Raw genomic sequence first — 22,385 nt, forward strand, 5'->3', positions numbered from 1 at the left:
CTTGGCCCACAGGAAATGGCACTATTAGGAGGTGTGGCCTTGTTGGAGGAAGTGTGTCACTGTGGGGTGGGCTTTGATGTTTCCTATGCTTAAGCTCTGCCCAGTGTGGAATTTGAGTCTCCTTCTGGCTGCCTTTGGTCAAGATGTAGAACTCCCAGCTCCTTCTCCAGCACCATGTCTGCCTGCATGCTGCCATGCTTCCTACCATGATGATAATGGACTAAGCCTCTGAAATGGTAACCTTGCCCCAATAAATGTTTGCTTTTATAAGGTTTGCTTTGGTCAATGTTGTCTCTTCATAGTTTGTTTATTGAGACAGGTCCCACCCTAGTCCTGCTGGCTTGGAACTGGTCCACCCAGGTGCTCCAGGGCTTCACATCTTGAGATGCTTAACCTCACTGCTCTTTTTTTTTTTTTCTTTTAAGATTTATTTATTTTATGTATGTGAGTACACTGTAGCTGTCTTCAGACACACCAAAAGAGGGCATTGGATCCCATTATAGATGGTTGTGAGCTACCATGTTGTTTCTGGGAACTGAACTCAGGACCTCTAGAAGAGCAGTCAGTGCTCTTAACCACTGAGCCATCTCTCCAGCCCCAGCAATAAAATTTTAATTACTATTGTTGAATTTGTGCATGTGCATGCATGCATGCATGTGTGTGTGTTTGTATGTGTGTAAGTAGGAGAACAACTTTTTTTTAATTTAAAAAATGTTTTTCATTAATTAATTTATTTATTCCCTTTACATCCTGATCAGCCGTTCTGCATCACATCTTCTTCAGTGGCAGACAAGAGTCAGAGACAGCCTCTGCTCCAGTTGTTCAGGACCCACATGAAGACCGAGCTGCACTTCTGCTACAAATGAGTAGGGGGCCTAGGTCCAGCCCCTGTGTGCTCTTTGGTTGGTGGTTCAGTCCCTGTGAGCCCTATGGGGAGAACAGCTTTTGAGACGTGGTTCTTTCCCTTCAGCTTGTGGTTCCTGGGTCACTTGGGTCATCAGGCTTGGCTATGAGTGCCTTCATTCACTAGGCCATCTCCCTGGCCTGGGCATGAGAATTTTGATAGGAATCATAGTGACTTGGTAATCTGCCCTTAGCAGTATTGCTGTTTAAACAAAACAAAGAGTAGGGTGCGGTGGTACACACTGAAATCCCAGCACTTGGGGAACAGAGGCTGGGAAGCAGGAGTCATTTTTGTAAATGCAGTGTGAGACCAAATTGTGCTCTGTGAGACCCTGTCTCAAAAAAAAATTAACAAGGTTAAGCATTGCAACCCACAAATACAAGGTGCCCTTCAATTCATGTGGATTTTCTTTTTGGAGACTGACAGGTAGTGTAGACCAGACTGGCTCACACACTGACCTGCTTGCCTCTGCAAGTGGATCTTTTTTTTGTTTTGGTTTGGTTTTTGGTTTTTCGAGACAGGGTTTCTCTGTATAGCCCTGGCTGTCCTGGAACTCACTTTGTAGACCAGGCTGGCCTCGAACTCCGAAATCTGCCTGTCTCTACCTCCTGAGTGCTGGGATCAAAGGCGTGCGCCACCACACCCGGCGCAAGTGGATCTTTTAATGCTATTTATTATACATTATTTTTTAGCTTCTCTATTCAGCCAGATGTGGTGGCCCAGCCCTTTAGCCTCAGCACTCAGGAGGTAGAGGCACTAGAACTCTTTGAGTTCAAGGCCAACCTGGTTTCCACAGCAAGTTCCAAGCCAGCTTGGGTTACTGGTGAGACCCTATCTAAAAAAACCAACCAACAACAAACAAACAAAACCATATCTCTGTTCAGATTGTTCACTGCTCGTGTCCTCTGTGCTCAATGTGCCACGTTCATTACTAGTAGTAAGGAAACACAAAAGAGACTCACTTGTTCTGCTAAGATTTTTCAGACAGGATCTCACTTTTTCCAGGATGGCTGTCTCTGACTTTTATTTTTAATTATTTAATTATTTAAATTTATGTGTGTGAGTGTTCTATCTGCATATATGTCTGTGCACATGTCTGTCTAGTGCCTGTGGACTACCTGATTACCTGGGACTGTAGCTTATATAGACAGTTAAAAGCCCCCTTGTGGGTGCTAGGAATCAAACCTGAGCTCTTGGTCACAGCAACAAGTACTCTTTTTTTTTTTTTTTTTTTTAAGATTTATTTATTGTATTATATGAGTGCACTGTAGCTGTCTTCAGACATACCAGGAGAGAGTATCAGGTTCCATTACAGATGGTTGTAAGCCACCATGTGGGTGCTGGGAAGTGAACTCAGGACCTCTGGAAGAGAACTCAGTTCTCTTAAGCACTGAGCCATGTCTCCAGCCCATCCAGCTTGTTTGTAGTGCTAAGAAGACCTTGACCTTCTAATACTCTGACCCCCACCTCTCGAATGCTGGGAGTACAGGTGTACGCCACACACCCAGTTTATATATGTGATTTTTTGGTGTGTTGATCTGTACCCTGAAGCTTTGCTGAATATGACTTTTTTTTCTTTTTTTTTTCTTTTTTTTTTGAGACAGGGTTTTTTCTGTGTAGCTCTGGCTTTCCTGGAACTCACTCTGTAGACCAGGCTGGCCTCGAACTCAGAAATCCGCCTGCCTCCGCTTCCCAAGTGCTGGAATTAAAGGCGTGCACCACCACTCCTGACATCTGAAAATGTCTTTTATTAACTCCAGTATTTTTTTTTTTTTTTTTTTTACTTCTAGAGTCAAGTCCTAGCTCTTTCCCTTACTTGTGGTGCCACAATTTTCTGAAAATATCCCTCACATCCTAAAACTGGAACTTTGGCAGCATCTCACAAAATAGAGCGTTGGGGGTCACTTAAGCCTGCTCTTGGTTAATCTGGATTTGTTCTCAGTTAAATGGCTTTTATTTCCTTCCTTAGTACAACCCAGATGCATTATTAGTGACTCAGAGTTAATCACTAATTAATTCATTTAATCTGTAAACCAGCCAAACAGCTTTGGGCTCCCAGTCAGCTTCCTCAATCTTTACCAATCTTGAAAAATAGAACTAAGGATATAGTTTGGTTGATCGAGAGCACAGGCCCTGGATCTGATCCTTGGGACTACATAAACCAGGGTTGGTGGTACACACCTGTAACCTCAGCCCTTGGAAGGTTAGGGAAGGAAGGTCAGAAGCTGTGGCGTTCTCTACAGTGATATAGTGTGAGAAGCTAGCCTGGACTACACAAGGCTCTGTCTCAAAAGAAAGATGTCCAGGTAGACTACAGATTACACATTACATTTATATAATATGGTTATCTCTTAACATGCTGTGTCACCTTTATAAGCAATTTGGAGTATTCGAATGACTGTGACATTTCTAGGCAAGCCAGATGGGGAGAGCCAGGTGTGGTGGTTCACGCCTGCAATTGTGGTACTCGGGACTCCAAGGCACGAGAACTACAAGGAAGAACTGGCTTTGTTTTTCTGCCTTCCAGATCCTCACTTTATGTTCAGATGTGGCTATGTGTAAGGGCATAAGGACGTCTGACCCAGGCGAGACAGATCAGGTTTGCAGTCATTGATTTATGTTGATAACTTAAGTGATTATTTTCCAGGGGCTGAGGTGCAAGCCTACAGTCCAGCCCTCAGGAGGTGGAAGCAGGGAGAGCAGGAAGAACAGGAGTTCAGTGTCATCTAGGAACAAGTCAAGTAAGAGGTAATCTCGTGTTAGACTCGAGTCTGTGTCAAACACACACATCCTTATTTAAAGGTGACCGCCCTAACCTGTCTTGGCATTCTTTTAATAATTCAATCTTTGTGACAGATGGAGATGGGGTACCTACCTGGAGTGTTAACCATGGACAGAATTTTGGGGTATGGAGATAGGGGCACTTGCTCACTCCCTGAGGTGTCACCAGTCTGCCATTCTGTCACTAGCACAAGCATAAATTACTTTTGTGTGTGTGTGTGTGTGTGTGATAGCGTTTCTCTGTGCAGCCCTGGCTGTCTTGGAACTTCTCTATAGACCAGGCTGGCCTCAAGTCCAGATCCATCTCCCAGAGATCCAGAGATCTGCCTCCCTCCCAAGTTCTGGTATTAAAGGTGTGCACCACCACCGCTCAGCCAAAACTCCCTTTTCAATCACTGCATTATTTAGAGCTCTCCTCGTAAATCGGTGTTATAACCCGAAGAGTTTGGTAAAGAAGGGGATTTATCACTTTGAGGAACGGCCAAAAGCGGTGGGATGGATCATCAGGATGTCCACCATAGCTCTCTAGGTATCTTGTTTCTATTCATCTCACCATGTCTCAGACTGTCTTACTATGGGTCTGGAAACATGGCTGCCCATGGCTCCTGACTCGAAGGCCCCTACCAGTCACTCTGGTCCCAAGTTTAAAATCCCAGAAAAGAGTATCCTTAGCTCAACTGGCCATTCTGGCCAATCCTCTGACCAGAAGTAGGAAGATTAGACAGGATAGCTGCTGAGAGCCACCCGTGGGGGGAGGAGCAGAGAGGCAATTCCTGGGAGGGGCGTTGAGCACACAGAATAATGGGCCACCGGCAGTGCCACCACACAAGCAAGGACTTAACAGTCAGGGTGTCATGGAAACCTGTAAGAGGGCCATATAGCTTTCAAAACCACTTCCAGAGCTAGGCATAGTGGCACGTGCATCTAACTCCGGATACTTGGGTGATAGAGACAGGACTATGAGTTCAAGGTCACCCTGTGTATGTAACCAAGACACTGTCTCAAAATAAAAACACAAAAAAGGGGTGGTAGTGGGGTGCATACTGAAGAAAAGAATCCATGCTCAGAGAAGCACAGTGAGTGTAAATTGGGTGACTGTTGGCTGGCCATTGTCTTCACAACGGATGAATTGTCCATGTGTGGCCCCTCGTGCACAGGTACTTCTCATCTAACATGCAGAGTCCATGGGCGTTCGACATCCTCCCTGGGGCACTGTTCCCAGTATCTCAGCATCAGTGTTCATTAGGGTAAACTGGGATCTGGCCAGGTGTGTGCTTTCCCACATCTCCCTCAGATTGTGATGTCAATGGTGTACAGTCAGGAGTCTGTGGGTTTGTTTTTTTTAAATTTTATTTATTTAATGTATGAGTGTTCTGATGTATATACATCTACCCGCCAGAAGAGGACATCAGATCCCTTTATAGGTGGTTGTGAGCCACCATGTGGTTGCCCGGAACTCAGGACCTCTGGAAGCACAGCCAATGCTCTTAACCACTGAGCCTTCTCACCAGCCCTGTATGTGAGTTTATAAGGCTCCCAGGTGATGCTGATGAAGATGGTTCATAGAGCATACTGAGGAATGATGCCCTAGGCCACCAGCACAGATCTGATGTGATGTCTAGACTGCCATCCCTTGCCTCTAGCCTTCCCAGAGGAAGAGAACAAGTAAGAACAGCCACAATTTTATTTCAGAAGCACTTGGTTTTATTGCACGGAAGCAATTGAAAGTGGGCTTCAGTGGAGAGTACACCCTGGCGTGGTTCAGTGGTCAGCGCCCTGCCTCACCTGCTGCAGCTCTTCCAGGAGCGTGTACTGGGCAAGGGCCTGACCACTCCTTTGGAAAACAAGAAGGCATTCAGGAATAGGTTACAACATTTCAAGCATAATGCATTTCTAACTGCTCATTCATTATTGCGGTCATCTGTCAGTTGGACATACAGGAAATAAATGCACTTACTCGGAAAGGAGGGGCAGTTTTTAGTCGCGTGTTTTACGCGTAGCGTTCAGCATACATCACGTTCGGCTACAATAAGCTATCATAATTGTCCATCACCTGGGGAGGGTTTTCGGCGTGGGGGACAAGGCTCAGGGTTATCTTCTCTTGCTAACTTAATCTTAATAGAAATTCCTGTTTGGTGAGGACAGGCCCACCATCTAAGCAGTGTTTCTTCTTACAGAAGGAAAGGAAGAAATAAAATTTATTACGCCGACCCCTGAGTACTGGGACCGTCCTGAGTTTCTTTGGCTATTCTGGGTGTTCCTCTTGTCCTCTCTTACTTCTCTCCCTTGGTGGCCTTGTCCTCTGTGGCCTTCTCTGGGGGCTGGCTATCTTTCTGGTCTGTGCTAGAGGATTTTTCAGCCTTTTCTGTCTTGGGTTTGCTAGGCTCTTTGGAAAGGCCCTTGTCATCCTCCTTGACCTTGGCCTCCATTTTGGGCTTCTCCTCAGGCTTCCTGGACTCTGTGGTCTTCTCCTCCTTGGTGTCTTTCTTCTCTGGTGCCGCTGGCATCTCCTCTTTCTTTGGCTTTTCCTTCTCTGTGGGTTTGCTAGGTTCTTTGGCCTTGGTGTCTTCTGCTTCTGTCTTGGTTGTCTCTGTCTTCTCTTTAGGTTTAGCTTCTTCCTTCACGCCCATCTTGGCAGGAGTCTCCTCCTCTGAGGCCATGGCTTTCTTCTTCTCTCCAGCCTCTTCCTTCTTGGCTTCCGCTGTAGAGTCCTTGGGCTTTTCCGTGGGAGTTTCCTTCTTCTCCTCCACCTTGGGCTTCGGGGCCTCCTTGGGAGCTTCGTCTTTCTTACTCTCCTTCACCTCTGTCTTTGGTGTAACTGGTGTCTTCTCTTCTTCTACCTTCTTTGGGGGTTCTTTGGCTTTTACCTCCTCCTTCACAGGGGACTTCACCTCTTCCTTCTTGGGAGCCACCTTTTCAGAACTCTTGGCCTCTTCCTTCTCAGGGGACTTGGCCTCCTCCTTGGCAGGACTTTTCACCTGCTCAGGGGGTCTGACGTCTGCGGGGTGCTTCGCTTCCTCCTGTACTGGAGTCTGGGCTTCCGGAGACTTCACATCTAGAGGCTTGGCCTTCTCAGGAGACTTTGCTTCTTCTTTCACGGGGCTCTTGGCCTTCTCAGGGGATTTCGCCTCAGCTGGGGGCTTGATATCTTCCTTCACGGGAGATTTGGCCTTCTCGGGAGACTTGGCCTCAGCTGGAGATTTTGCTCCTTCCTTCACGGGGGTCTTGGCCTTCTCTGGAGATTTTACCTCAATTGGTGACTTGGCCTCAGCTGGAGATTTGGCCTCAGCTGGTGACTTGGCCTCACCTGGGGACTTGGCCTCACCTGGGGACTTGACTGCAGCTGGAGACTTAGCCTCAGCTGGTGACTTCACTGCAGCTGGAGACTTGGCCTCAGCTGGTGACTTCACTGCAGCTGGAGACTTGGCCTCACCTGGTGACTTGACCTCAGCTGGAGATTTGGCTTCAGCTGGAGATTTGGCCTCAGGTGGTGACTTGGCCTCACCTGGGGACTTCACTGTAGCTGGAGACTTGGCCTCAGCTGGTGACTTGGCTTCAGCTGGTGACTTGGCTTCAGCTGGAGATTTGGCCTCACCTGGGGACTTCACTGCAGCTGGAGATTTGGCCTCAGCTGGTGACTTGGGCTCAGCTGGTGACTTGGCTTCAGCTGGAGATTTGGCCTCACCTGGGGACTTCACTGCAGCTGGAGATTTGGCCTCAGCTGGAGACTTGGCCTCAGCTGGGGACTTGGCCTCAGCTGGTGACTTGGCCTCAGCTGGGGACTTGGCCTCAGCTGGGGACTTGGCCTCAGCTGGGGACTTGGCCTCTTCTTTCACAGGAGACTTGGTTTCTTTTTCTGGAGATGCAGCCTCTTCTGCAGGGGGAGATGTAGCTGCTGCTTCTTCTTCCTCTTCTTCTTTTTCTTCTCCCTCTTCTGCTTCTTCTCCTTCCTCACCTTGGGCCTCTTTGTCCTCCTCTTCTGTCACTTCTTCCGTCACCTGGATCTCTTCTGTCTGTTCTTCTACAATCACAGTTTCCTTCTCGGATTTCTCTACTACCTTTATCATCTCTTCACTTTTGACTTTTATGTGTGTGGATGTGGAGGGAATTTTTGGGAGTCCCTCGGTAAGAGAGAAGGGACTCGGACCAAAGCCAATCCGACACTCTTCGCCTTCCAGGAGCTTTCTGTGGAGTGGATAATGGGATACGCTGTTACCTCAGAGCTGGACTCCTGGTTGGCTTTCTGAAGCCCCAGTACGTGCAGGGACAGGGTTTGGTGAATGAAGGGTATGACTCAATGGCAGGAATCTCTCTCTCTCTCTCTCTCTCTCTCTCTCTCTCTCTCTCTCTTCCTTGTTCCTTCCTCTTCTCTTCTCTACTGCTCTTTTTTCAGGTTTTTCATTTTCATTCCTAGTAGACTTTTGAACTCACTTATTTTTTCTGGTGCTGGGGATGGAGTTATGCTAACGTATACCCTGCCCTGAGTCACAGCCTTGGTAGGAAGCACTTTGAGAGTTACTTCAGGAAGTGTTCCGGTGGCTCCCTACAGAGCCTGACACTCATAGGGGCTGCACTGCTGCTTAAGGGAGGAACTTTCGCCCTAAAGAGTGGTCCTCCACAGAAGACCCTACGCTGACAAAAGTTACACTGCGTGTCTCTCAACTAACACCTAATTCAAGACAGGCATGTTGGCACATGACTTTAATCTCAGCACTTGAGAGACAGAAACAAATGGACCTCTGTAAGTTCGAGGCCAGCCTGTTCTACAAAGCAAGTTCCAGGACAGCCAAGACTATACAGAGAAACCCTGTCTCAAACAATCCCATCCCCCCCCCCAAAGAAAAACCTATTTCAAGAGAAAGTTGGTGGTCCAGGGTTATAGCTCAGTAGCATATTGCTGGTCCAGTATATATGAGTTTCTGGGTTTGGAGAGACAGAGAGAATGACTCCTGAATGTTGTATGTAACCTCTACATGTGCACTGTACACACAACCCTGCCCCCACACAATAACATAAAATGTAAGCCCTTCCCATGGCTGAAGGGAACGAGGAAGCCCACATCCAGGCTGAGAGGTTTCCTAATTGCCATTCAGAGTATCCTGGCTCCTTTTGGAGCCATTCTTTGGGGTTTCCCCTCTCACTTAGCTCCTCACGCTACCCAGACTCCTTCATTGGTAAAAGACTGATCGTCAGCATCCTTAGCTCAGAGGGCTGCTTCTGTGAGGGCAATGAGTGTTAAGGGATTGGCGGGAGATGAGGTGGCTGCTTAGTGGGTGCATAGGGGCTTCTCCCAGAACAGTGGTTTCCAAATTTAACAGCTTACAAATTATCCTGAATCCTGTTAAACTACAGATCTTAATCTACAGCCTGGGGCAGGGCCCGTGTTTCTATCTCTAGGATCACTGTACTACACTGAGTTACCAAGATTAGAGCAGAGCAGGAGGTGGACAGCCAAGGACACCAACCAGAAGAAGCCTTGGGATGTCATCCCTGCTAGGCTGTGATGTCTCATCTTTGGGGACCGGTCAGTCTCATGGCTACCATTCAGCGAGCACCAGCAGAACCTGTGTCAGCTGGACACCTCGTAAGCAGGGCTGGCTGAGCTCCCACCAACCCATGGTTTGGATGTTGTTTCTGTTGTCTCCATTTCCTTCTGCAAGGAATGAAGGCCAAGCAAACTAAGAAACTCCATAGAGTGGGGCTGTAATCGTGTCTGGCTGGCTGACTTTGGGATAGAGGAGGTCTTTAGACTGTAGGGCACCATCATAGAGTGGGGCTGTAGTAGTGTCTGGCTGGCTGGCTTTGGGACAGAGGAGGGCTTTAGACTGTAGGGCACCGTCATAGAGTGGGGCTGTAGTAGTGTCTGGCTGGCTGACTTTGGGACAGAGGAGGTCTTTAGACTGTAGGGCACCGTCATAGAGTGGGGCTGTAGTAGTGTCTGGCTGGCTGGCTTTGGGACAGAGGAGGGCTTTAGACTGTAGGGCGCTGTCAGAAGGATAAGAAGTCACTCCCGAGCCAAGGGTTTGGACGGAGGGAGAAGAGTGTTGTGTATACAAATATATGCAAATGAAGTCAACATCACTGACTTTTGGTGGTGGAGGGAGTCGAGACAGGGTTTCTCTGTGTAGCTCTGGCTGTCCTGGAACTCACTTTGTAGACCAGGCTGGCCTTGAAGACATGTTCTTTTAAAACTGTTAAATGGCCAATTTAAGATACAGACTTTATAATACTTTTTCCTTATTTCATTGTGCTCGTGCACAGGTGTGGGTACATGGGTGCCTCAATGGGTGAGGGAGGTTATGGACAACTTTCAGGAATCAAAGTTCTCTCTCTACAGGAGATTCTGCTGGTCAAACATGGGCCCTCAGGCTTTTATAGCAAGTGCCTTTACCCACTGATCACACATCATTAAAATATATTGTACTATAATTAGTATGGGAGGGACAGCTGAGCTTTTAAGGGTTAAGGCTCACAACTAAAATACTTTCGGCTGGTAAGATGGCTCGGTGAGTAGAGAGGCTTGCTGCATAGGCCTTAATGCCTGAATTCCACTCTCAGAACCCATGTAAAGGTAGGAGGAGAGAGACTCTACAGAGGTGTCCCTGGTCCATGTCTTTAGCTAGATTGTGGTGACACACACCTTTAATCCCAGCACTTGGGATGCAGAGGTAGGTGGGTCTCTGTGATCTAGTAAGATCTGTTTTAAAAAACAAAACAAAATAAAAACTAAAAGACCTTCTGTTTCTAAAACGCAGGCAGCCACCCAAACACAACCTGAAACTGAAGGCTTAGTACTTTATGGAAGTCAGGGCTCTACCCTGTTTCGAGCTCCTGGGCCATCTTACCTATAAGCGGCAATCTCAATGTCCAGGGCCATCTTGACGTTGAGCAGGTCCTGGTACTCTCGGAGCTGTGCAGCCATCTCCCACTTGGTGTTTCTCAGCTCACTGTCCAGCTGCTGAATAGCGTCCTGGGGAAGACAGATGAGACATCAGGAGAGTCATCTGCCATGCAGTACCTGGCAAGGTAAGCTGATGCTACCCTGCTCAGCCACCTGGCTGGAGGACGAAGCCCCACCCTGTCAAAGTTTCGATGTGCATGTACAATCATGGAAAAGTCTGGAGCAAAACTCTCAGCCTGAGGAAAGTTCTGGAATGAAATACAACAGACACTGACTCAGTCAGAATGATGGGTGAATTTTTACAGATGTCTTAGAAAATGTTCCCTGAAGGGTTGAGATGTAGCTGGGGTGGTACACTCCACAGGGATACCTGGAGCAAGAGCAGTCTTAGTTACCTTGTTTTCTGTTCTTTCCAAAAGTGCCTGCAAGTGTCAGCCCTTGCTATCTGATCCCCTGGCCAGCCAGAGGCTACCCGGAAGCATACTGGATACAGATGAAACTTCTGTGCCCTGGACCACTGCTTAAAGCAGTGTTCTCAGTGTTCTCCCAGGGGTTTCAAACCTCTTTCTCCAAAAAATAGTTACATTGTGATTCATAACTAGTAAAATCGTGGTTATGAAATAGTAATGAAAATAATTTTCTGACTGGGGTCACCACAGCATGAGGACCTGTATGCAAGGACAGCAGTGTCAGGAGGGCTGGGAAGCACTGCCTTAGAGTGAGCCATCACACGGCCCTTTACTACTCCTTAATGTTTCTCCGGCTGCCAGTGTCTCTGTAGTTACCACATCTACTTGTTTATCAGGTTCTAGGAAAGTGACACTTTTCTCCCCAGACTGACTGAAGAAATCTTCCCCAGCTGCGCCCAGGCCACACCCACAGACACTGGTGACGAGAATGCCTAGTCTAACCAAGATTATGCTGAGCATTTATATTTGAGTAGTAAATTCTCTCTTAGATGCTAGGACGGAGCCCAGGCCCTCATGCACTCGACCACTGAGCTATGTCCCCAAGGTTGTGAGCACTCTAAATCTCTTAGATCTTCACAGATCTGCAAAGCAGAGGTTTTTGCTGGTTTTCTTCTGTTCACTCCAGAGAGGGAATTTTAGTTTAGGTAGGCAGAGAACTCTCCAGGTCACACAACAACAAATGTGAAGTCTGACTCAGAGACCAGAGTCCTGCTCTAAGAAAGTAAGTCAGTCACCCTCCCCTCTGCTCACCTGGTAGGAGGCAATGTCTGCCTGATGACGGTCCTCTAGCTCAGAGCGCTGCCTCTCCAGTGACTCCTTGGTGCTTTTCAGGGCCTCCAACTCTGTGGTCCTGGCTTGCAGCTGCCGCCGGTACTCAGTTATCTCCTCTTGGGCCGAGCGCATAGCATCTGTGTTCACTTTGGCTGCCTCTGAGAGTCGGTCCAACCTCACTAAGTAGGGAAGGAATCAGGACACAGGGTTAGCCACATATGAACTTGGGCTGCAATCAGGAAAGTGGCATGCATGGGTTGAAGACCTACTTGGTGCTAGGATGCTTAATACACCCTTTCCTATGACAGTTAAGTAGTTATGGTCCAAAGCCACACTGCTAGTGAGTGGCAGGATTCAAATTTAGTCTATCTGGCTTCAGAAAACAGACTGTGTCTCCCTCAGCTTGATCCATAAACCACTCAGGAGACAGGACGCCCCCATTGGTGGTTCCAGTGCCTGGCAGAGTTCCTTAACAAAGGGTTGGCACATTGCACTGAAGGGTTCAGATGGGAAACTAGCATGAGGCCTAACTCTGAGCTGGGGTGTGCAGGCTTGGGAAAGAGGTTAATATTCCTGACTTCCCCAGGTATGAACACAAGCGATCAGTTACAATGTAGCCATGGTAACCTCACTGCAGATTTCTACAGAGGCCAAGGTCATAGGAGAGCACAAGGCCCGTCCTGTACCAGCCTCTGTCCCTTCCTCTTCTGACTCCCTTAACACAGCAGCCCCAGAGCCAGTGGAGTCTCTGCCACCAACTGACTCCTGGTTCTCAGATCTTGTCCAGGCCAGTGGAAATAAGAAATTGGTCTTAATCTCCAGCAAGTGAACATCCTGTATCCAAGAGCTGAGTCCCGGTGGAAAGAAAGAGGCCAGCTGGTGGGAACACATATCCTGGGATGCCCTGCTTGGTGAAGGGCAAACCTAAAAGAAGAGAAGAGGTCCCCTCTGGGAGGAGCCTTGCTGCAGAGATGGGGGAAGGGCACTGCCACCGCAAAGGCGTAGAACATGAAAAGGGAAATTCCAACCATCCAAATCCCAGCATCCCTGGCTTTCCATGTTGTTAGCAAAGGCTTAAAAACCACTCTAGTGAGGATTCGTGGCTATTATGGATCACAGACACTTTTGAAAAGTGCAGATGCTCTGTACTTGCCTCCAGAACAATGCATGAATTTATAGATGACTACAGGAACGACTACAGCAGATGACTGCAGCTGACACTAAGAAGCCCAGTTACTCTTTGCCCCAATCCCAAAAGAAATGAGAATGAGAGGAAAGCCAATGTTGGTCAAGGTCACCCTGCAGCTACTGGGTAAGGTTTCAGGGCAACTGCAGTCTAGCTGACTCAGAACCCCTGTAATTTTTGGGAAAGAGGAAGGGGATATTAAATAAAGCCATTTACAGTAATGAAGTCCACATGATGGTTCCGTACTGGCTAGAAACGGCGTGAAAATGAATGGCTTTCATTTTTACACAGCAATTACTAAAATTTGAGATGTTATGTACTGAGCAAGTAGTGGGACGAAGCCTGGTAGAACGAATACTCCTGTTCCACCCACTGCGCAAGGTGCGCAAGAAAGGGTGGGCAGAGTTGGCATGGCAAGCGGCTGCTGGATACCTGATACGCTGGGTCCAGAAGGGGCTTGCTCCATTTCAGATGGGAGATCAGTCTGAATCTGGGGTCTAACAGTGTGTGGGGCACAGGGGTTGGCCCCGGTGTTTAAGTACAGACATAAAGAATGTGGAGGATGGTTTCCTTTTTCTAAAGGAAAATCCAGAGTTAGGGCGCCCCAAGGGAGGGTCTGGGTAAAACCGCTACTTTGTCAGGTGGCATGCACCTCGCAGCGGGTCCAGCTACTTCTGAGAGGAGTCCTCTACGGTCCTCGATGGTGAACCCACGGGCTGCTCACTGCTCCGCCAGGAGGGGGCGACCCCTTCCCACCCCGCTCTCCCGCGCACCTCGGAACCACTCCTCGGACTGCAGCGTGCTCTGCACCGCGTGGCCTTCGAGCTGCGCGCGGATCTCCCGCAGCGCCGACGTCACGTCGCACTTGAGGGCGTCGCGAGCCTCGGCCTGAGCCTGCGCCTGCGCGGCCCCGCAGCCCTGGATCTGACCGAGCAGCTCGCCCACCTCCTCCTGGTGGTGGCGCCGCAGGTAGCCGCACTCCTCCTGCAGCGCCTGCGCCTTCTTCTGCAGCTCCACGCGCGCCGCTTCCGCCTCCTGCGCGAAGCGCGCCAGGGCGCGCGCCGCCGCTTCTGCCTCCTCACGCTGCCGGGCCTCCTCGTCCAGCCGCTGGCGGACGTGAGCGATGTCCTCCAGCAGGTGCTCCTGCTCCAGGCGCAGCTGCCCGCGCGCCGCCCCGAGGCGCAGCACGGCGCCGCGCATCTCGCGCACCTCGCGCTCGTACAGCTCGCCCATGGCTGCGCGGCCGGCTTGCTGCTGCCGCAGCGCCGCCGCCTCGCCCTCCAGGCTGCGGTTGTGCGCCTCGAGCTGCCTCACCTTGTCGATGTAGCCCGCGAAGCGGTCGTTCAGAGCCTGCAGCTGCTCCTTCTCGCTGCGCGCCGCCACCGCCGCCACCACGCAGCCCTCCGGGCCGTTGCTTAGGGTGTCTAGGGAGTCGGTGCTCGAGGCGGCGCCGCGGAAGCGGCTGGGTGAGGCGGACACGGAGCTCACGGACGTCCGCGCCCACGAGTGGAAGCCACTGGAGGAGCCGGCCGCGGAGCGCGTGCCGCCCGCGCCAGCCTTGCGGCTCAGCGCGTAGTGCAGGCTGCCTCCTCCGTGCAGCGGCGCGAACGGGGCGCCCAGCAGCGCATCGGCGCTGCCGAAGCTCATCATGGCCGGAGCAGGTGCGGCCGCCAGCGGAGCGGTAGTGCGGGGCTGGGACGGGGCAGGCAGCACTGCGGCAGCTCTCGGACTCCGGCTCTTTTATATCCGCGGTGGCCCGGTCCGGCCCCTCGGCAGTGGGGGGCTGGGGAGGAGGGCCCCACCCTCTCCACCTCCTCCCCCGCGGCCCCGGGCCGACCGGCTTCTCCGCAGTGAGAGGGGCGGGGCCGGGGGGGGGACGACCCAGGAGTGAAGGGGAATCGACTCATCGTCAGTGGAGCCTCCCGAGGTCAGACCAAGGAGTAAAAGGACTTCCGGAGCGGACAAGTGCAGACCTCCAGGTGCATGTCGGAAGACCCTATTGGTCAGAATAAGACCCTCAGAATAAGAGAGGGCACTAGAAATAGGGAGAGGATTGCAGAACTGATGGGTCAGGGCGCCTTCGGGTTGAAGCAGTGGGAGACTGCAGTGATTACTATGAGAGGACACCCCCACTTGAGAAACAGCACAGGGTTGGTTCCCTGATAGTTAGAGAGGACCTTGAGATAGGAATGCAGACTGCAGCCACCACGAAGGGATTCTGTATGGGGTTGCATGATGGATGCTACTGATGATAAATGGGGACCGTCTAGCTGGAGGTGCAGTGTTCCCCAGATACTACAGCGGCCCTGGGCCACCCAGAGGGGCTTAAGGAACTGTACAGCTGGTTTCGGGGTTGGGGTTGGGGTTGGGGTGGGCGTGGAGTTTGAAACGACCGCAAAGCTACCCTGAGAAGGAGAACACTGCAGACGGAGAAAGGGAGCGCTGGGTGAGAAGAACGTGGTGCTCTCTAAAAATTCCATTGGCCACTACTGGAAAGTGGAGTCTCATCTTGTCCGGCAAGGAAAACTGCCTACGAAGAACAGGGGGTCCCTCAGTAGGCAGCAAGAGCCTCAACACCCAAGCCAAGTTCTGCCACAGGGTGGGGTTAGCGTCTGTGCTTCACTAGCTGAATGACCTTGTACAAATTGTGTTCTCCTATGTTTGGTTTTCCCTTGTGTGCAAGAGACAAGATGCAACTCCAAGCTCCTATGTGTCCCTAGGAGGTTCGAACTTGGGAAGTCTCTGACTGAATTTGGGGGGGAGAACCCACATATTGCCAGTCGGAATAGTAACCACTTCTCCTCACCTGAGAACTTTGTCTTTCTCCCTTCCTTGCCCGATTTTTCTGTTTTATCTTGGCATCTCACTCCTATTCCACAATAGATGAACCAGTACTGCCGTAAGCATCCCCTTTCATGCTCCGAGGAAGTGGTGGAGTGGTTTTTCAGTACCAAAGTCCACCGACCTCCATCATGAGCCCTACTGAGGGCGGAGGGGCTTAGATTTGGAGCTCTTGCTTTATTATATGGCTTGTTTTTGGTTTGGTTTTCCGGTCAAAAGCGGTGTTAGTGGATGGAGCCGCCCGTGCCGCTATCGCTTCAGCACCACGGACAGCACCCGCTCCTCGGATGGGAAGGGTTAAATCTATGCCTATCAGAGTAGGGAGGTTCCATAGCTTTTCCAAGCAGTCCCTCTGTGCGGTACAGGGGAGGATTGGATGAGTCATATGATGGGCTTGAAGCGACCTACGGTTGTATGTAAGTGACCCACCCCTGCATGTCCTGTCCAGTGCCTGGCTCTCTGTGAAGTTCTTTCTCCCGGAGCAGAGAGAACCCCACTCCAATGCCCACTGACAAGCTCTGGAAACCAGTATAGACTTGTTCAGATCAGAACTTCTCCCAGGCAATTACCTCAATCCTCACTGCACCCCAGTTTACTGTGCTTTTCTTTTTTGGAGGGATCCCTAGGATGAAAACTGATAGATTCCCTAAAAGAGATCTCTGCCAGTCTCTTTCCTCTCCTTGTCTCATCCCCAGCCCCTGGCTGCAGGCCAGGAGAGTGCGCTAGGGAGGAGGGGGGAGGAGTCTCTAGTTTTTCATGATGGAGCAGAACATGATGAAGCATTTTCCCAATTTAAAGGTCCAGTCATGCTGCTCTTTGTAGGGGTCAGAAAGGCTGGGAGGCAGGTGCTGTTGAAAAGCTGAAGTGAGGCACTGCAGATGCCATGGGGAGGGGACTGGGATGCAGACCTCTACCCCCTTACGCCCATATGGCTTCCCCATTTATCTTCCATACTGCTTGGATTTTTGTTATTAGATTCTTGTTCCTTCGAGTCTCTTCAGTTGTCTGCAGAATGCACATGCCCTTCTTGGGGGTGAGAAGTCTGACAAGCAGTTGACAGCACACGTGAGTGATAGGAGTGGGGTGTGTGTGTGAAGGTAACAGGTGTGGCTTTTGTGGCTGTAAGGTTGTCATGAACGCTGAGACCCTGGTCAGTCCTTCAGTCTCGCCTTCCCTTCACCCTGAGCCTAGGTCATTGTCCCCTTCTGGGCTTCTGTGGTCCTTGCCCGCGTGCTGCTTCCCAGTTTGTCATTGTGAGTGGATAGATGGATGAATTCTAATCATCTCTCTAGCAAAACGTATGGCCCAGAGAGAGCTGAGAATGATTCTTTTTGCTGTGCAGTGGTGGCACACGCCTTTAATCCCAGCACTCAGGAGGCAGAGGCAGGCAGGCAGATCTTTGTGAATCTGAAGCCAGCCTGATCTATAGAGTGAGTTCCAGGACAGCCAAGGCTACATGTGATTCTTTTCTAAGATCTTGCAGTTGAAATAACTTTCGCCTTCCATCCTGCATTCTTAACATTTAGCAGCAAATAAGACAACATACCTCCCATCCATCCATCCCTCCATCCCTCTATCCCTTAATTGCATCCCTGACTCTTTCCTTGCCTATTGAGCTGCTGCTGCGTGTGATAGGCACACATTGGATGATGGTGCCACTGAACCCAGTAAACCCACCTTTCCAGGTGTCTCCTTAGGACAATTCTGAATTCCTCCCAGATCTCAGCCCAGAATGTCCCAGGGTACCTTTAAGATGTTTCATGCTGTGTTTGATTCCATGTTAGAGATTTGGTTCCCAGGGAGTTGCCATTGGAAGACGTGAAGATTTTAAGCAACGAAATCCTGCTCAGAGATATTCAGAAACTATGGGCATGCTCCTAAGGGAAGCTGTGAGTCCCAGGTCCTTTTCTTCCTCCCTTCTCCTCCTGTTCCCCTTTCTCTTCAACTTCCTCTCCCTCCCTTTCTCTCCTCCCTTACTCCCTATCTCCCTTTTTATCTTCTCTTCCTCCTCCTCTTCCTCTTCCTCCTTCTTCTCCTCCCTTTCTTTCTTTCTTTCTTTCTTTCTTTCTTTCTTTCTTTCTTTCTTTCTTTCTTTCTTTCTTTCTTCTTCTTCTCCTCCTTCTTTTCCTTCCTCTTCTTCCTCCTCTTCCTCCCTCTCCCTCTCTCTCTCTCTCTCTCCCTCTCTCTCCACAGCTTTTGCTGTTGCTTTCTGTCTTAGTCAGGGTTTCTATTGCTGTAATGAAACACCATGACCAAGAAGCAAGCTGGGGAGGAAACGGTGTATTTGGCTTACACTTCCTTACAGTACTCCACCATTGAAGGAAGTCAGGAAAGGAACCTGGAGGCAGGAGCTGAAGCAGAGGCCATGGAGGGTGCTGCTTACTGGCATGCTCAGCCTACTTTCTTAGAGAGCCCAGGGATAGCAGGCCATGAGGTGGGCAGTCCCCCATCAGTCACTAATTAAAGAAACACCCTACAATTGGACTGCTGGAGGCATTTCCTCAGTTAAGATTCCCTCATTTCAGATAACTAACTTGTGTCACATTGACATAAAACTATCCAAGGATGTTCTCTCGCTCTCTTTTTAGACAGGATCTTGCCTGGGCTAGCTTTACATTCTGCACTCCTTTCTCAGGTTCTCAAGTGTTGCTATTAAAGGCAGTTTTATTGGCTCATTGAGGCAGCCTGTCACTGTGTTGCCCAGGCTGGTCTTGAACTCCTGATCCCCCTGCGGAAGGGCCAGGGCTGCAGGAGTGCGCCTTCATGTCTGACACTTCACTTCTCTTTTCTTTCTGGCCATGAATTGAGGGGTATTTGTTTGTTTGTTTGTTTGTTTGTTCGCTCCATTATGCTGCCTTGCCAAATGCAGAATTACAGTGCCAAAGCAATGGGCCCAACTGATCCTCGACTAGAATCTCGAAAACTACAAGCCAAGATGAACCCACCCCCTTTTTTGTAAGTCACGGTTACAAAAGCGAACATATACAATGGGTATTCCTCTAACAAAAAGGAAAGGAGAAGCCCGGTGTGATTGCTTACGACTTCTAGGATTTGGGAGGCTGAGACAGGAGGATTGCTGTAGGTCCAAGATCAGTCTGGGCTATATGGCAAATTTCAGGCCAGCTTAGACTACGGGGGGGGGGGGGTGTTGTGTGTCTGCCATATGCTAACTAGAGTTGTTGGAACCTTCCAGAGCCTGCTACTGTGAAGAGCCCTGGGAATCTTCCAGATCCAAGCATACATGCTGAGTGCCTGAGGTTATTTGCTTTCGGGGCCCATCCTGCTTCAGACAAAGTCGCAGTGGCCCACAGTGAAGGACTTGGAGTGATGCCTCACTCTTGGCTGGGGGTGGAGGGGATGGGGGCGGCTACTGCCGGCATACAGGTGAGCTTGTGGCTGGCCGCCTCAGGAACGTAGTTGAAGGTTGAAGTTGCAGCCTTCCCAGCAGGCACTGCTGCCCCCACTCCTTTCATCTCCCCTCCCCCATCTCCATCTCCTCTCCGCTCTTCTCCTACTGCTTCTGGGCTGTGCCTCCTCCGTTCTCCCTGGTTTCTATCCGCCTGTCCCTTGTAAACTCTCCTTTCTAAGATGTGTCCTCTCTTTGCCTGACTCAGATCCGGTTTGTAGTAAGAAGAAGGCAGCCTCTTCACCCTTATAGCTTTAGGAAGCAAGCTGCAAAGACAGAACAAGGTGCAGTTTTTATCCTCCCTTCATAGCTCCACCCACAGCTTTACCCCACCCACTCTGGACTGCCTAGTGCCCTCAGCAACCCTGCGGGCACACACTTCTGAAGCCCTGGGACGTCCGCCCCGCAGTGGGGAGAGAAGCTGAATTCTGCCTCAAAGGCTGGTTGCTGGTGGGTGGGTTCACAGGTCTGGCTCACAGCATACCCACAGCTCCGACACTGTTCTGAGCTGTTCTGGTTGAGTGGCTTTCTCACTGTGGGTCCTGAGATGCAGAGTGAGGCAGTTAGTCTGTCCTGAGGAACCTCTATGGGGCTCAGTGGGGCTGCTCATCAGGCTCTCTGCAGCTCGTAGAACTCTCCTCATCTGGAGCCAGAGGCTAAGCAGCCACACAAACGAAACTTGCAACTTGCGCTCTCTGGAAGGAGAAAATGATCTTATTTATTTTTTATTTACTTACTTATTTTTTTATGCTAAGAGTCAAGCACGGAGACCTGTGCTTACTAGCTGGTCAGTGCTCTGCCTCTGAGCTGCATCTCCAGCTCTTGGTCTTATCTCTTTGTTTGTTTGTTTGTTTGTTTGTTTTTCAGGTTTATTTTATTATTTTATGTGCCGGAGTGTCTTCTGTGCATGTTTGTCAGCACTGTGTGTGTGCCTGGTGTTCGAGGCAGTAAGAAGATCGTGAAAATTCCCCTGGGACTGCAGTTGCAGATGGTTGAAAGCTACCAGGTAGATGCTGGGAATTGAACCTGGGTCCTTCGGAGGGACACTTGTGCTCTTAACCTCTGAGCTCTTTTGTTTTAAAGCAGAATCTTACTACATAGTTTAGCCTGGCCTTGACTCTCTATATAGCTTATTATCAAACTTATTATCCTACCTCAGCCTCCCAAGTTCTGGGATTAAAGACATATACTTCCACTTCTAGCAAGACTCTCTGCTCTTTTTTGTTTGTTTGTTTTTTGGTTTTTCGAAACAGGGTTTCTCTGTGTAGTCTTGGCTGTCCTGGAGCTCACTCTGCAGACCAGGCTGGCCTCGAACTCAGAAATCCATCTGCCTCTGCCTCCCAAGTGCTGGGATTAAAGGTGTGCGCAACCACGCCCTGCCAGTCTCTGCTCTTATGTCTACCCTTTTATACATCCAACCTATGAAGTAAATTCTGTTACTATACCTACATAAGCTCAGAGAGGTTGAGTAACTTGCCCCAGATCACACAGTTTGAATGTGGTGTAACTGGAATTCAAGTCCAGTTTTCTGGGCTGTGCAGAGGGATGACCAACTGTGAGACTGCCGTCGTACACTGCTTTTCCAGGAAGGCCCTGTGGAGCCAGCACCTCTCCAGGTCATGACCACAGGCTGGAGGGTTTGCTCTGTGGCTCTCTGTGGCTCTCTGTGGCACCTTGCTGGTAGCAGGGGGTGTTGAGGACTGACTTTGGGTTTTCTGCTTTTACGTTCTTTTGTCCTCTGGGTGGTCTTGGGAGGTCTAGGAGAGGGGGAATTCCCAGGTGGCATAGTTAGGAAGTCAAAATGATGGTGGTGTCAGCTTTCCTATACGCCCCATCCTGGAGACGCCTAAGTCAAAGAAGTGACTGGCGCGTGGGAGATTGATTTTCACAGTGTACGTCTGAGTCATAAAGGAAGCAGCTGAGCAACTTCAGCTTGCAAGCACCTGCCTGCTTGTTCCGGCTGCTGACCTGTATGGTACTGGCCGTGCTCTGTGAGGAATGCAGTTTCCCGCAGAGTAGAACATGGAGGTCAGAGGAGGAATGTGCCTGGCAAGGTTACAGGGAGAGGGGGCTGGGGGCGGGGCCTGGTGGGGGTGGGGGGCAGCGTCTATGCCAGAGGAGGAGGAAGTCCACAGTCCAAATAGCCGATATCAGAGTTCAGAGGGAGGTGTGGAAACTCCAAATAATTAATTTCAATATTCAGTATTTGAATTATTAATTTAATAATAGTTAGATTAAAAGTTCATTCCTGGATGGACAGAGTGGTAAACACCTTTAATCCCTGCACTTGGGAGGCAGAGAGGCCTGGTTCACATAGTGAGTGAGTTTCAGAACAGCCCTGTTGTCATCGTCTTCTTCTTCTCCTTCTTCTTCTCCTTCTTCTTCTTCTTCTTCTTCTTCTTCTTCTTCTTCTTCTTCTTCTTCTTCTTCTTCTCTTATCCTTCTCCATCTTCCTTCTTCTTCCTCCTCTTCCTCCTCCTCATCCTCCTTCTTCTTCTTTAGTCGTTTATTTCATGTATAGGAATACACTGTAGATGTCTTCAGAAATACCAGAAGAGGGCATGGGATCCCATTGCAGATGGTTGTAAGCCACCATGTGGTTGCTGGGGATTGAATTCAGGTCCTCTGGAAGAGCAGTCAGTGCCCTAAACTGCTGAGCCATCTCTCCAGACCCTAGAGCCTGTCTTCAAAACAAAACAAAAAAGCAAACAAGAAAATTTCATCCCTGGAGGTCAAGTTTGATGGGTCAATGAGAAGAGACTGCACTTTGAAGCCCCAGGGCCTTGGGGTGCTGGCCCGCTGGTCCTCTCCTCCATGTCAGCCAGGCGTACTTGGGATGCTTGTAGTCTCAGCACTTAGGAGACAGGCAGGAGGAGCAGGAATTTAAGGTCATCCTCAGCTCACAAGTTTGAAGATGGCCTTGGCTACATTAGTCTCATTAAAATAAAGAACTAAATAAGTCTCTGCAGCTCAAGGCGGACATGAAGCTTGCCCTTCCGGGGACAGCACACTCTGACCTGTCGCTCTGCAGCCAGGCTGTGTGAGGACAGAGACAGCCCCGCAGCACCATGGCTCTTGCTCAGAGGCAAGAGATGCCAATGTGGAATACGTATGCCAGGAAGTTT

General features: G+C 49.9%; 1 protein-coding gene across 1 annotated transcript; it reads right to left on the reverse strand.

The window, feature by feature from the left end:
- Nucleotides 1–5,380: 5,380 nt before the first annotated feature.
- On the reverse strand, nucleotides 5,381–14,954 carry Nefh (neurofilament heavy). The gene is made up of 4 exons (XM_021178070.2): nucleotides 13,787–14,954; nucleotides 11,807–12,006; nucleotides 10,531–10,655; nucleotides 5,381–7,870 (listed from the first exon to the last, which is right to left on the reverse strand). Exons 1-4 carry the CDS (start codon nucleotides 14,661–14,663, stop codon nucleotides 5,959–5,961), a joined length of 3,114 nt encoding a protein of 1,037 aa, XP_021033729.1. The 5' UTR covers nucleotides 14,664–14,954; the 3' UTR covers nucleotides 5,381–5,958.
- Between the last annotated feature and the right edge of the window lie 7,431 nt (nucleotides 14,955–22,385).

This window comes from Mus caroli, chromosome 11 (assembly GCF_900094665.2).
Source record: "Mus caroli chromosome 11, CAROLI_EIJ_v1.1, whole genome shotgun sequence".
Lineage (NCBI taxonomy): Eukaryota > Metazoa > Chordata > Mammalia > Rodentia > Muridae > Mus > Mus caroli.